The sequence below is a fragment of the Scardinius erythrophthalmus genome (genome assembly GCF_964197995.2).
Source record: "Scardinius erythrophthalmus genome assembly, chromosome: 4".
NCBI lineage: Eukaryota > Metazoa > Chordata > Actinopteri > Cypriniformes > Leuciscidae > Scardinius > Scardinius erythrophthalmus.
This window is the reverse complement of record NC_138224.1, coordinates 8,334,366-8,349,177: the sequence shown is the minus strand read 5'-3', so window position 1 is coordinate 8,349,177 and position 14,812 is coordinate 8,334,366. Positions and strand designations below refer to the sequence as shown.

General features: G+C 37.3%; 1 protein-coding gene across 1 annotated transcript in view; it reads right to left on the bottom strand.

The window, feature by feature from the left end:
• stab2 (stabilin 2) overlaps positions 1-13,365 on the bottom strand; it is a 30,247-nt gene extending 16,882 nt beyond the window's left edge. Inside the window, exons 1-27 of the mRNA XM_081363923.1 lie at positions 13,207-13,365; positions 12,337-12,464; positions 11,394-11,500; positions 8,820-8,905; positions 8,665-8,731; positions 8,468-8,563; positions 8,252-8,374; positions 7,409-7,605; positions 7,161-7,291; positions 6,931-7,064; positions 6,037-6,119; positions 5,807-5,950; positions 5,446-5,589; positions 5,250-5,312; positions 4,705-4,821; positions 4,565-4,618; positions 4,396-4,476; positions 3,780-3,932; positions 2,985-3,044; positions 2,703-2,798; positions 2,495-2,581; positions 2,297-2,408; positions 2,033-2,210; positions 1,119-1,212; positions 883-1,041; positions 278-373; positions 78-173 (exon numbers count right to left, since the gene is read on the bottom strand). Of these exons, the coding sequence (XP_081220049.1) occupies positions 78-173; positions 278-373; positions 883-1,041; positions 1,119-1,212; positions 2,033-2,210; positions 2,297-2,408; positions 2,495-2,581; positions 2,703-2,798; positions 2,985-3,044; positions 3,780-3,932; positions 4,396-4,476; positions 4,565-4,618; positions 4,705-4,821; positions 5,250-5,312; positions 5,446-5,589; positions 5,807-5,950; positions 6,037-6,119; positions 6,931-7,064; positions 7,161-7,291; positions 7,409-7,605; positions 8,252-8,374; positions 8,468-8,563; positions 8,665-8,731; positions 8,820-8,905; positions 11,394-11,500; positions 12,337-12,464; positions 13,207-13,293 (2,973 nt within the window). The 5' untranslated portion in view covers positions 13,294-13,365. The remainder of the gene's footprint in view (positions 1-77; positions 174-277; positions 374-882; positions 1,042-1,118; positions 1,213-2,032; positions 2,211-2,296; positions 2,409-2,494; positions 2,582-2,702; positions 2,799-2,984; positions 3,045-3,779; positions 3,933-4,395; positions 4,477-4,564; positions 4,619-4,704; positions 4,822-5,249; positions 5,313-5,445; positions 5,590-5,806; positions 5,951-6,036; positions 6,120-6,930; positions 7,065-7,160; positions 7,292-7,408; positions 7,606-8,251; positions 8,375-8,467; positions 8,564-8,664; positions 8,732-8,819; positions 8,906-11,393; positions 11,501-12,336; positions 12,465-13,206) is intronic.
• Positions 13,366-14,812: the final 1,447 nt, after the last annotated feature.

Below are 14,812 nucleotides of genomic sequence, written 5' to 3'. Positions count from 1 at the left end.
TAAATACAAATAGGTTCTACTAATACAGTTTGAAGTATTAGCAGTTCAACTTTAACATAGTCAGTCATATATGATACCTGTGCTAGGGTACCATAACAAATTTTTCCATCACCATCGTAGCCGTCCTCACACACACACTGCCATCCACCTGGGGTCAGGAACGTGCACACACCCTATGAGAAAACGTCAAAATGAAAGGAAGCAGCTGATGTGCATACATGTATACATTCTATGTAAAGATCTGTGCAGGTGTGCGATGACTTGTTCGAACACTGACCAGGAAATGGCATCCACCGTTCTGATCCACACACTGATTGACAGGTTCACATTGATTCCCGTTTCCGTGGTAACCACTTTTGCAAGCACAATCACTCTAGGGAGAATATCAATCATCAAAAATACTGTAAATATTTTGATGCAGCCTGAATCATGATCGCACTGTGTTGATTCGTTGGCCAGAGGAGAACTGGACCCCTGACTGAGCCTGGTTTCTCCCATGTTTTTTTTCTCCTTTCAGTCACCAGGGGAGTTTGATTACCTTGCCATTGTCACATCTGGCTTGCTTAGTTGGGGACACTTAATATTCAACAATATTATTGATCTGACTGAACTGATGCTGTTGTATGAGAACTGAACTGAGCTGGATGATGACATTATTTTTTGCAGAACTGCTTTAAAGATGAAATGAATTTAATTATTGATGATCTTTACAACGGAATTGAATCAACACAGCTGAACAACAGCCGAAATGCATAAATGCATTCCTGTTATCACTGTAAAGCTGCTTTGAGACAATCTGTATTGTATAAAGTGCTATATAAACAAAGGTGTCTTGACTAAATCTAGGAAGACGGGGTTTGGGAATCACAACGACCCCCTCACCTGTCCTGGGCCCACATAGATACAGGTGGCATTGGGGTGACACCCTCCTCTGGATGGATCCAGACAGTTATTGATGGCCTGGCACTCATCTCCATCCTCCCTCCAACCATTCAGACACTGGCATGTGTGTGTGCCTGGACCGGTCTTTATGCATTTGGCCTGAGAGTAAGCGAGAATAAACATGTTATCATGGCATGTTTACATAAAACACAAGCACACAGATGCATCTGACTTACATTGACGCTGCAGCTTCCGCGATGTGGTAAAGCGCAAGGATCACTTTCAATGCACATGTATCCATCTCCTTGGTAACCAGGCTTACATACACACCTAAAATAAAACAATGTAACAAGTACAAGCCATATACCATATGCGTTCCCCTTTCTTAAATTCGTTTGTTTTTTTCTGCAAAAAAAATGAAAAAGTAAATATGATGGTCCCCGTGTAAAGGACTTCCTTCCCACAATTAAAAAAAACAGCTATACATGTAAGACTCAATGTGTGATGATACAAATGAAATAATAAAGTCTGGAAATAATATTAATTCATAATATTTGTAATAATTCAAATTCATTGTATAGCACTTTTCACAATAAATATTGGTCTAAAGTTTTTTTTCTTCTTTTTTACTTTTTTTTTTTAAGACTTATAATGTGTTAGAAAAACAGTGTAATATTAAAAATGAAATAATTAAATATCTACATAAAAATGTTAATTTTATTATGATTAATAATTATTATTATCATTCACATTATCATTATTTGTATAGAACTTTTTACAATAAATGTTGGTCTTTTTCCTTTTTTACATTTTTTATATTTTTTTATTTGAAAAACTCAATGTTTTAGAAAAACAGTGTAATATTAATAATGGAATAATTAAATCTGGACATAATAATAATAATAATTATTATTATTATTTATTTATTTGTATAGCACTTTTTAACAATAAATATCAGTCTAAACTGCATTTTCTTTACATTTTTTTTATATTTTCTTCTTTGAAATTTTGGCCGCCTTTCACCACAGGGGTCTCCAAACCCCAGTTTGAAATCCCTATGCCTAAAGTATAAAATGTAATAAATAAATGAAGCACAGGTGATTTCTGTCGCTGTCTCCCTCTAAAACATGGAAGGACATAGAACACTCACATAAGCGCTTCCCTATTGGACACACAGTTGGCATGGGCATGGCAGGGCTGGTTGGGCCCGCACGACTGGGTCTGCAGCTCACAGAACTCTCCGGCATAGCCGTCTTTACAGGAGTCCTGCTTACATTTACCGCTGGCTTCTGGACGGTTATCACACACTCCGTGGATGCATGCACAAGCTGGTATATGAGAGGGATGCAAAGTAAATATTGTTATTAAATATTTGAATTATTCCCAAACATAGTGCTGTAAAATAAATTCATACTTTTGTCACAAAACGGGCCATATTTCTTGGAGTCGGCACAGTATTGGCAGCGTGATCCCTTGAAATTGGGCTCACACTGGCACGTGCCATTTCCATCGATGCCTTCTGAGCACTACAACAAAAAAATAAACAAAAAAGTTTTGACACCTAAAAAGTAGCATACTGTAACAGTATGAGCATTATGTGTATGCGGTTTACCTTCCCATGAGAGGAACAGGGGGCGGTGAAACCACCGGGGCATGAGGAACAGTCTGGTCCAAAAAAACCTTTACAGCAGCGAGGGGTCTGGTAAAGACAAATAATGGCAAATTTGACCGGATCAGACTGACCAGCAAAACTAGATGCAGTTGCAAATTATGTCATTTCCTGGTTTGAATGTATTAAATATAGAGAAACAAATACTCACAGTCTTTGTTTCATTGCAGAAGAGGGCACAGCCATGGGTGGGTATGGTCATGCCAAAAGCACTCTTTCTGAACACACAGCCTCTGGAGAATATTTCCTGAGTATGAAAAGTACAAAAAAGGAGCGACGAAAACAAAAAAATCAGTGTACAATTTCACTCCAATTTAACGCCAGCCTGATACAAAGTTCTACTGAGACTTAAAGGTAAGGTTACATATTTTAACTGAAGCTTTACTGTATTAAATTATAGCATGCACAAATAGTATTATATGTAACAGGTTACCAGTGATTCACCAGTTGGACAGGAAGATTTGGAGACAAGTGTACAGCTAACGCATGAACCCTGTGACAAAGAGAAGAGAAGGCACACACTCTCGTGTCAGTATGGTAACTAGAGCTGCGTCCAAAATTCAATACTCTCGAGTTGGTACTTATTTTAAATAAGTAATTACTTTGCGACCGTTAAAAAAGGTATGTACTATATAGTATGAATGTGTGTAGTATGAATGTAATTCAGACATACTACATTCACCATGTTGTCATTGTCATGTGACCTACCAGTCTCCGTTACGTCACTTCACTGCCATTCACAAACTCTCCCGTGGCCTCAAAGGATAGTAAAGTGTCCATATAGTATGCACACTTCAGAATCTCACAGGAAGAAGTAGGTCATCTAGGTACGTTTTGCCTACTCTTTTATGAGTACTGTGAATTCAGACTTCCTACTCTAGTCACATAATGTTTTTTGCCTTTTGTATAATAAGGAAGTATGTGATTTTGGATGCAGCCAATCACTTCTTGCAAACAAAAGGCCTATCTATTGCATATGTAAAAGTGCAAACAACAACTTTAAAGATGTAGTGTGTACTTTCTGTTGTTTCCTAACAGGTGTTTTGAACACTATCCCCCACTGCCATTGTTCAATTAGCACCACAGCGTTTACAGCAAATCATCCTTTGAATGGCTTATTTGTAAAACTGGGACAGTTGGTGGATTTCTGACATAGAAATACCTTTAAGACAAAAAAGATGTATTGTTACAGCTATGGTTGGTCAACACAAGTGGAGAAATGGCTTACCTTGTAAATATTGGTTTCTTTGGTGTCACACCTGTGAGGTAGGATGGGCTCTATGGACGGAGGGATCAACAGCCCCTCCAGTGAATGGAGACGGCCATTCTTTGCTTCAACATCCAGTTCCAGCACAGCTTCCCCATTGACCAGGATCTGCCCCTATGTGTGACAGAATCAGTGGTTTTATAATCCAAGCATTTTGACCCCTAAACACAATTAAAATGTCTCAATTTCATTGCATTGTTTTCAGTAACATTATTTTTAGTGGTCATTCACACAGGTATCCTATTAGAGTAACTACAGGTGTAGTTCATCACAACGATGAACATTAACGTTTGACCACTAGGATGTGTACAAATAGGCAAAATAGTACCTTTAGTAATAGTTTAGTAACAGTGTGTTTGTGCTGTCTGTCTTCCAAATTAATCCCACTTTGATTCACATTTTATTATCTAATGCAATGGAATTCATGCAGTGTTTCTTAAATGCACAAATACTTTTGATGGCCCGTGAAATAAACTTGCTGAAATATGCTATTACTTCATTAAAGACACATGTGGATTTAGGAGTATGCCTGAGCAATGCACAAATATTTTCTTTTTAATAAATGATCAATACTCACAGCAGTCGTCACATTAAATGTCAGGACCTGGTCGGCCATGGTCACAGCACGAGGGTTCGACACAATGAAGCTGGCACTCAGCTGCACACGATACAACAGACAGTACCCAATCAGTGATGATCTAGAAATGGATTTTAACACATATATTCGTAGACATCCACACACAAACCTGAGAAGTGGACACTATGTGATTGCGCATCAGTTCAAGTAATTTTGTTTTACCCTAAATTGGGAGAAATGAGAAGAAAATGTAAAGTGATGGTTTTATGACTGGACAGAACACAGTTAAATGATATATTTGCACTGTACCTCTGCAGAAGTAAGAAAGTCTAAATAGCCAGGCTTTAGGAACATAAAGGCTATATTTGTTGGGGCAAATAGTGTATAAGGTCCTTCTTCTTCTAAAACTTTTGCCACATTGGTTTTCTGAGAAACAGAAATATCAAAGGGGTCAGAAATAAATAAAAAAAAATAACAAAGAATCAAAAATGTTTTCACAAAAATATTAATCAGTACAACGGTTTTCAACACCTATAATAATAAGAAATGTTCTGAAGGATCATGAAGACTGGAGTAATGGCTTCTAAAAATTCAGCTTTGCTATCAAAGGAATGAATCACATTTTATACATTAAATATATTCAAACAGAAAACACTTACTTTAAATTGTAATAATATTTCACAACATTACTGTTTTTACTGTATTTTTAATCAAATAAATGCAACCTTTAAGAGTTTGAAAACAACACAAAAATCTTGTGAGCAAATATTTGCCCTATAATAAAGGCAATAAAAAATATCAAATGTCTTAAAGTGCATGAATTTAGGTTTTAATCGACTTTAAAACTCTGTTACCTCAAGCAGAGACTTGAACTGAGAGAACTTTCCATTTTTTGAGAGAATCTGCAACAGGTTTTCCTGAAAATAAGAGATAAACAAATTGGCACTCCTAAAAACAACATAAAATATAAACAACTCCCATTTGCATGTTATATCAGTGTATGACATTTATATAGCACAAATTTCCAAGAAATCCTTCAGCTTCACAAACCTCTTTCTCACTTATCACAGTAGAAGGAACTGCATCCATCAGCTTATCAACCAAATGAATTATTCCATTTGAGGCAAAGATGTCTGGCTCCACAAGCGTTCCTTTCTTACGGCTACCATGGAGACGGATCTTTAACTGCTCTGTCTTTATAATAAAAGTTTGCCAGTTTGAGATACAATCTAATGATTCTCTGTCATCATCACACACACACACACACACACACACACACACACACACAGATCTGAGCAGGAAAGAGTTTAGGAAAGAAACAGGATATGATGATTCCGCTCTTGTATCCTGCATTTGCACATCCTTGAAAACAATTGGGACACGCACACACAACCTGGGTTCAATCACCTACATCTGTCATTGATTCGGCAGCCATGCCGGTCAGAGTATAGAAGAGGATTCCCTTCTTCAGAGAGTCAGAGTTCACCTCTCCCGCAACCATGTGCAGCTTAGCAAGATAGCGAGCTCTCATCTCGTTAGCCAGCAAGGTTCTCACCTGAAACAAAAGCGTGCTTTTAGCATTTGTTTGAATGTATTAGATGGATGTATCATATGTGGGTGTGTTTGTGCTGTCTAACTCACAGATGTGTCTTTAAAAGCCTTGTTCACTGGTACGAACACAGTAAACGGTCCAAGGGAGGTCAGGGGCCACGACATGACTTTATCTGAAACAGCAGAAATAAAATTAGCCCTATACTGCATTCACAGGTAATTTTGATACTCTAGGTGTGTTCGACTTCGACTACATTTAACCGATCTGCGAGATTTGTCGCTTGCAGTCTGGGGAGCAGTTGAAAACGGAGACGCCAAGTCGAATACTTTCTGCTCATGCAGTGTTTGCATACTTTATCCCAAATGAAGTGGATTAGATGCCTAAACAGTGTGTTTGTGCTGTCTGTCTTCCAAATGAATCCCACTTTGATAAATATTTTATTATCTAATGCAATGGCATTTATGCAGTGTTTCTTAAATCCCCAAAGATAAATATAAAAAGAATAAAGTTCAACATAAGCCTATATTATTTAAATACCAATAAAATGGGGTATATATTTTTGGTCAGTTTTGTTTTGATAACTATGACACAATATAACATGAAAAGAGTTTTTACTGTTATAAAAGCACGGATTTGTGCGCATTAGCATAACTAACAGTGTCAGAATAAACATGAAACACACGCCAGTGTTCTCATTGGTGAATCCAGCCAATCGTGAAACAGCAGTGTTGTCATCAGAGCTCCTGCAGCTACTCTGAAGAAGCGGTGCTGACTGAGCCAGATTACTACTCTTCATTTGCTCTTGCGATACTTTGATTTCATATGTCCCAGTAACATTGCATCAGTGACATCTCAATTCGGAAAAAGTTTATAAACGGCATGCACCGCTTCAAGTCAGAAGCTGATTGTTCTGTGCAATGCTGCATGAAGTCAAACACACCTAATATCTTTAAAAAATGGTGAAAACCCAATAAGTCACTCACTGAACAGTGTGATGGCACTGGAGAGCTGACCCGTCCACTCCCCTCCTGGCTTTGAATTCAAGTCTTGCAACTGCTGAAGTATGTTCCCAAAGCATATATTTCCATTTCCAAGGTAACCTTCAAGGCACTTACATCTAAAATGTTTGGAATTAAAGCCGTGGTTTTGAATATGTTAGAAAGAGTGTGAACAAAATTCATAAAAAACTAAACAATTAGAAATTTTCACCTACTCGACTCTTCCTGGTTCCACTGTGGCACAGGTGGCATATTTATGGCAAGAGTCTGGTTTGCACATATCTTTTATGCTGCAGCCCACCCCTTCAACAAACTTCACAAACCCCTCCAAACACTCACAGTGAGCCTGTGGAAAACAGCAGGATTGTGAAGATGGGCAAACCATAATCAAAGCAATCTGTACATTAAGGTGGCTCAGATAAGTGCAAAGTGTGTTACAATGTTTACACACAAACAAACACACCTTTCCAGGGCCGTCATACACACAGCGCGTAGAACGAGATGTGCAGTTGCCCAGGTTAGTCTGGCAGGGGTCGATGGGCATGCAGACACGGCCGTCTCCACTGTAGCCTTCTGTACATGTGCAGACATGCTTGTTAGGCCCAGTATGCGCACACACTGCGTTTGCATGGCACACGCCTCTCAAGCAGGGGTTAATTGCTGCATAGACAATGCAACAAAGGAAAACAACAGATTTTGTGAGATCACAAGGCCTCATCTGCTGAAATTGAACAGATTAAACCAGTACAGAATACATTTCTATGCTGGACTAAGTATAGTTTATTCTATGCTGGACTTTATAGTGTTTATTGCCGGTTTGGTGCAAAATATATTTGAGTTTAGAGCAAAATAAGGAGTTTTAGAATTGTATTGCTTTAAGTAGCCTGTTAACCAAATAAACCAAGCACCAAATCATCAAATTACAATGATTTCTTATGGATCATGTGACAATGAAGACTGGAGTAATGATGCTGAAAATTCAGCTTTGCCATCATTAGAATAAATTACATTTTGAAATATATTAAAATAGAAAATAGAAAACAGTTATTTTAAATAGTATTTCACAATGTTACTGTTTAACTTTATTTTTAATCAAATAAATGCAGCCTTGGTAAGCATAAGAGACTTTTGAAAACATAAAAATCATTCCGACTATATATATATATATATATATATATATATATATATATATAAATAATTTCAAATGGTCTTTATAGAAAACTTACTATCAATAAAATGTCACATCTAACCCAATCCTCAATCGAGCTTAGCTTTACAAACCTTTGTTTGCTTGTGCAGTACTTACATGTACATTGGACTCCATCACCTTGATAACCAGGTTTGCATCTGCACATAAGCTTCCCTATGGACATGTCCTCAACACAACGCGAATCTGGCCCACACCGCAAAGAAGCACATGCTGGGAGCTCTGAAGAGAGAAAAAAAACATTCACTCATGCTGCTTTAATATCTAAATGTCACATGTATTGTATACACCCAGAATAATAATCCAAGGCCTTACCTCGGTCGCAGTCTATGCCAGTGTACCCAGACAGACATGTGCACTGTCCTATGCCTTTCACGCCGCTGTCACACACTCCATTCTTGCAGCTACACACTGAATAGCACATGAGGCAGTCAGAGCATGGTATCAACACCAAAAAACAACAACAAATCTATTAATCCTGCTACAGAATAAAAGGGAGCGGGGCTTCTTACCATTGTTGCATGAGGGTCCATATAAGTTCTCTTTACACTCTTCGCAAGCTGTTCCTTTAAACCCTGGCTACAAAAAAACACCCAAGAAGTCTCAATGGGTGCTCAATAACTATGTGCTTGATTCAGACAGAGCAAGAGAAGGAAATTAAACTTACTGCACATGTGCATGTCCCATTTCCCCCTATACCATCAGAGCAGACTCCATTATTGCTGCATGGGTTCGCCGCTGATCCTGGACACTCTATTGAAAGAATAAAAGATTAAATTTTGTGACGTTTAAAGTGAAGATATCTCTTTTAACTTCTGTTTCAATCAGATAAAATGGCCAATTTGGAGATGTCAGTCACACATTTACCAGTTGAGCATGGCATTAACAACTCATAGATCATGGATTTGATTCCCAGGGAATTAATGGGAAAAAAAAATTAACAGTTAGGTCAATAAGGTCTCATTTGTTAACAGTAGTTATTGTAAACAATTCTTCATTTATAGTTCACAGTGCATTAGTTAATGTTAACATCCAACTTTTGATTTAAAAAATGTATTAATAAATGTAGAGCTCAACATTAACTAAGATTAATAAATGCTGTAGAAGTAGTATTTATCTAATGTAGTTCATCTTAGTTTTGAGCTTTGTTGAGGCTGATTTGAGATCAGCGAGTTTGCGTGAAACGGATTTGAGGGCAAATGTTTGCCATGACTGTTCTGTGTTCAGTTTGAGTGAGACTGTGGAAATTGAGTGAGAGTGAGATTTGAGATCATTCTGTTTTCTAGGACTGATCTGGGGTCAGTGGGTTTGGGGTGGTAGGGTCTCTACAAGAGGATATGAGTTAGCAGAGTTCCTCTGTTCTTCAAACAGCCCCTCGTCTCTTCCACTGACCCTCTCTCTTCTTTTCCTTCCCGCCATTGTAAGTTTGACCACTTAGGCCTTCATCGGATCAGATCCTTCCCGGCACATCACACACATTGACACTCCATGCACAGATGTGTCAACACAAATAGAAAAGTCACACTAGCAGCATATGCAGACAGTTCCTCATGAGCAAGCTCACTTCGCATTTTCAGAACATTCTTACATTTTCAGCACTTACTCTGAAGAAAAATCGGTAACACTTTACAGTAAGGTCCCATTTGTTAACAGACATTTTAAAGGAATTGTGGGTGGATCCAATGCAATCTCACTGGAAAACATAACTATTTTACAAGGTGGTGATTTTGTATGAATTCATACGATGTGAATCGGACGAAAATGCATGATTTTTAGCAAAAGATAAGCATGAAGGTCCTCCCCAAACCTCACCCGTAAACCACTGGGGAGCAGCAGATCGAACAAAAAAGTAAAAATGAGCTTGTACAAATTCATAGGAATTAGCTACCAATGGTGAACCATGAGATTGTGTTGGAAGATATAAGTACCAATCTTCAAATAAACAGGTTCAATATAAATATGCTTTCTGCCATTCAGATAAATTTAGTTCTGGATTTGTTAAATATGAAATCCGATACAGGGAAAAATGCATTTCCTCTCATACTGCTTCACCAAGCTTTCATAATGCTGACCTGTCTCATAGACGCAAAGGTCAAATCATTTAACTTTCAAAGAACAATGCAGGAAGTTCTGCTGATAAGAGACCAAAGAAACCAAGACAACGCATGTTAACTTAAGTGTTTGACTCAGCGAACTCATTGTGGGATCTGTGTGAGTGCTGACAGGCAGAGGAAATGCTGGAAATGAGACCTCCACAGCTTGTTGGTCAGCACATTCCAGTGGTACGGAGGCACAGATCTGCCATATCCCTCACAGAGGGAAGGAAGTACACAAATCCCTTGTTCCACAGAGGCTCAAAACTTCCTCTCATAGTGTGTGACAAGACACACAATAATATGTCACGTGTCATTTTATACTTATTGCCTGTACAGCTCCCACAGAAAAAAACAACTGTGAGAAACAAGACCGTCATGGTCTCATAACCACATAAAATGTTAAAAATGGATAAAGTGTGACTCCAAAATATCAACAACTGTGGAAGGTCACATTCATGCATACTGTATAGGATTTATATCCCTAGTCAAAAATTCCCCAAAATAATGCTAATAGAATTCCTATCATAATCTGGAAGCAATCCTAAAGGGTATTATTGGGATCAAATAAGAATTCTTCAAGAGTCACATAAGATCCTGCTGGATTAACTAAAATTCCTACTCTAGTTTATTTCTTCCGGAAGTTCAGTTAATCCAGTGGGATCGTATTTTATTTTTAGAGGGTGGTTGTAATTTTATCTCATTACAACACATTGGGATTGGTTTTGACAGAATTATGATGAGTCGTCGTAAAAAACAATTATGAATTATGATTAACATTTATTGGCATTCCAATAGGATTTTTTGAAGTAGGAATGATAATATTAAAGTTATGTTTTTCCACTTCTTTCTCCAAGAGGAGCCATGCTTCCCCTTACTTGCGTTTCAGACTTTGCAGTCACATAAAGATAGTTCCTGTCTAACTCTTCCGTTCAAAATATTCCCTCAGTGCATCTTCCCTCACAGAATGACGGAAATGACAAATGCCATTTAAAATGTGTTAGATAATCAGATAAGAACACAGCAATCACTTTTGGGCCATATTTATCTGGTTTTAGAGGTTATTGACGTCATAGATCTTCTACGGAACAGAATTCAAACACAATTCTACACAAAACAGAATTCCTCTTCAATGACCTGAAACTCACCAATACAGTCATTGCCCCAGTAACCTGGACAGCACTGGGGTTCCACCGTGTCTTTGTAGCATTCATACGAACAGCCCGCCACAGACAAATTAGGTGGGATTTCATACCTAGACACAAATAGAGAGATTATTATGTAATTATTGCCTTTGTATTCATGCTAAATAGTATAACCCTTTGTTTATGCACAAGGGAAACACCTAATCTTGTCATGAAAGATGTTTTTTTTTTGGTCTGATATCAAAGTGTGGTATTTAATTCAGAATATTCTTTGTCTGGATCTCTAATGGTATTTTTTATATATATATATATATATATATATATATATATATATATATAATACAATTATATTAATATTTCCCAATATTACCGTTTTTACTTTATTTAAAATGCAGCTTTGGTAAGCATAAGAGACTTACATTAAACATCTATAAAATCACAAATTAATTACATTTAAAAATTGCAATAAAATTTTTTAGGATAATTCAAAGACTTTTCACTCCTTTACGGTCCAACGATCCAACCAGTCCCAAAGGACAAAATCAAGACCCGCCCTATATTTTTTTCTTCGAGAAGCTGTTTCACTCAGATATACATTATAATAGGGAAGAAAAGACTATCGCCACTTTCGTTTCATGGCGACCTTAAGAAGTCAAAACTTTCCATTAGCTGAGATAATGACATTATTTAGTTATTATTGTGTTTTTTTCCTCATAGTGACTGGCTGGTTCCCACAATGTAGCTGATTTCAGTTTATACTGTCCTTGTGGACACATTTGGTTCCCAAAATGTAAGAAAAACCTGACAGACACACACAAATAAATAGTTCAGTCATGATCTTGTCCACCAAAATCAAGCATATGAACATTCGATTCCCCATGCCAATAAATGCAGGTTAAATAACTCACTCAAAAAGTTTGTCATGATTGAAACTTATATACTGTACCTGCAGTCTTTTGTGCTTTTCCCTGGTGGTTTCTTAGTGTAGCCAGTGGGACATTTCACCAAAAGCGTTATCGAGCAGGAATGACAGGTCGATTTAGTCACCACCTGGATGTTCTTATCGCAACGGTTCTGACCACAGACACCAACACAATCACACACACATCCATAGCACATTATAGTTTTCACAAAAAAGAGTCTTCAGTGCCGACTCTTACAGAAGGGCAACAATTCATATGGTATATCATGTGTTTGTTTTTTTAACAGTAAAGCTGGAAAACACGCTGGAAAACCTGTCACTGATTTTCCAAGGAGATTTACCTGATTCGTTCATGACTTTACAGCTGGCCAATGACATTCTCAGGATTATTTTACCCAGCATTCCACGGGACATGTCAAACGATACATGTCAAATCAGGGAATTTCTAACTGAAGATTTGCTTATAGTTCATGCATCTTAAAGCAATACATGTACTACATTTTTCAACTGCAACCACAGAAATGTAAACATTCTCTTACTAAATATAGAGAAAGTATCCCTGGAAACGGATATGAACATTAATATCAAAGCAAACTGCATGTTTATGTTGTTCTGCCAGCTTGTAGACTGAGTGGTATCTACTATATGTAAACAGGAAATGGAAATAGAGCGAGCTGATATTCCCAAACGAGACAGATTTCTACCGATTAACCCTGGAAAGCATATGTACAAGTACAAATCGTCCAACAGGAAGTAGACCAAAACAAATTATATTTCCTATTCAAAATACTTGATTTTCAAAAATATTTGTTAAAAATGTTACACTACACTAAGATTTTTTACAAGCAATCACATATTACCCGCATGTTGCACGAGTATGTGTGTGAATCTCACCTGTGATGTTGCACCAGTCACCCAGAGTATCTCAGACCCCAGCAGTAGGATCAGACCTCCACAGATTGAGTTTAAGATGAACTTCATGGTAATAATACTTTCTATTTCTGTCTCACTCACTCTTTCTTTCTGTCTCTCTGGGGTCCTTCACCAGACTGTGGCCACACAAGCTGGCCTTCTGCCTTTTCAACAATCCCTCCCTCTCTCTTTCCTGTACCACAGCAACACGAGAGTCAGAGGGCGACACCTTCCCCTAAAAATTCGGACACATACCTAAATCCATTTAACATAACACATAAATCCTTCACCCTTTCATTAACATGTAAGACATTAAACAGAGAAAGATTTTATATGATGTTGTGTTGAGATGACAAGTGCACTGCAGATGAAGAATAAAAGAAAAGAAAATCATATTTCAAATATTTTTTCAGAACAATTATCTACTCATTCTTAACCTTCATATTCTCCTCATTTCTAGGTTACAAAGCATCCGCATCAATAGCCTATTTATGCAGTTCTTTGAGTGTTTTTTTTCTAAATTATTAATGTGTTGGTCTTAATATATACTTACGTTTATTTTGAATGGTTTAATGTTCGTCGTAAATAGTTTTTTTTTTTCTTGTTTTAAGAATATTGTTTTTCTAACATAATCTAGTTAAATATAGTGAGGCTTATGATAAAAAGAGAGATAGAGAAAAAAACAACAGGGGAATAAAAATAAAATTAGTTAAAGAAATACACATTTATGACTTTGAAGTAAATGAATCTAATTTGAAAGATGTCTACATATTTTTACTGGAAAACCAGAAAATGCTGGAAAAAAAACATGCCGATTAACAACATGATTTTCGCAGCATCAAATCTTGGTCTCATCAAGAAGAGAGAAACACCATGATTTTGGCACTGGTGCAACACATTTACGATTCTGAATACAAAATGACAACTTTTTGCTGAATAGTTAATGGAATTCCAGTTGACTGAGTAGAAGGCTGGGAAGAACCTGGTCGATTTCCAGAAGCATTGAAAAACGTATGTTTATATGAACTGAACAAATAAAGCTGAAGGCAGAAGAATGACAGGATGTCCTCACTCATAAATAAGCCAAGTGGTCAGGTGAAGATACCCTGTCACACACACACTTCCTGTATGTAATGCTGCATCATGACTTTCCTTTCATAGTTCCAGAACTTTCATAGGAATTAAGTGCATGTGCACTGCATATATTTGGATATCGGGAGGTTAGTACGTTTTATAATTGTGAGTCTGCATAATGCTCTTCAACTTATTCATCTGTTGCTTGTTGTTTTTCAACTGCCTATGAAAACAAATTAAAACCTTAATGACCACCCACTCAATTTTCTCTAGAACTAGAAGCCATCCAAAAGATATTTAAAATGGTTAGGCCTATCTGGAAACTACCCTAAATGGACTGACTCCCAACCAGGCCAGCTGTAAAAAATATACCACGGTTTTATATTTACACCCCGGCCCAACCACAAGAACACAATGTGCGTCTATAGGCCAGGCCTACTAACCCATAAGAAATATTCGACCAAGTCAGTTTATTACTGTTCAGAAAGACGCTTACGAGCCAATAATAATAGTG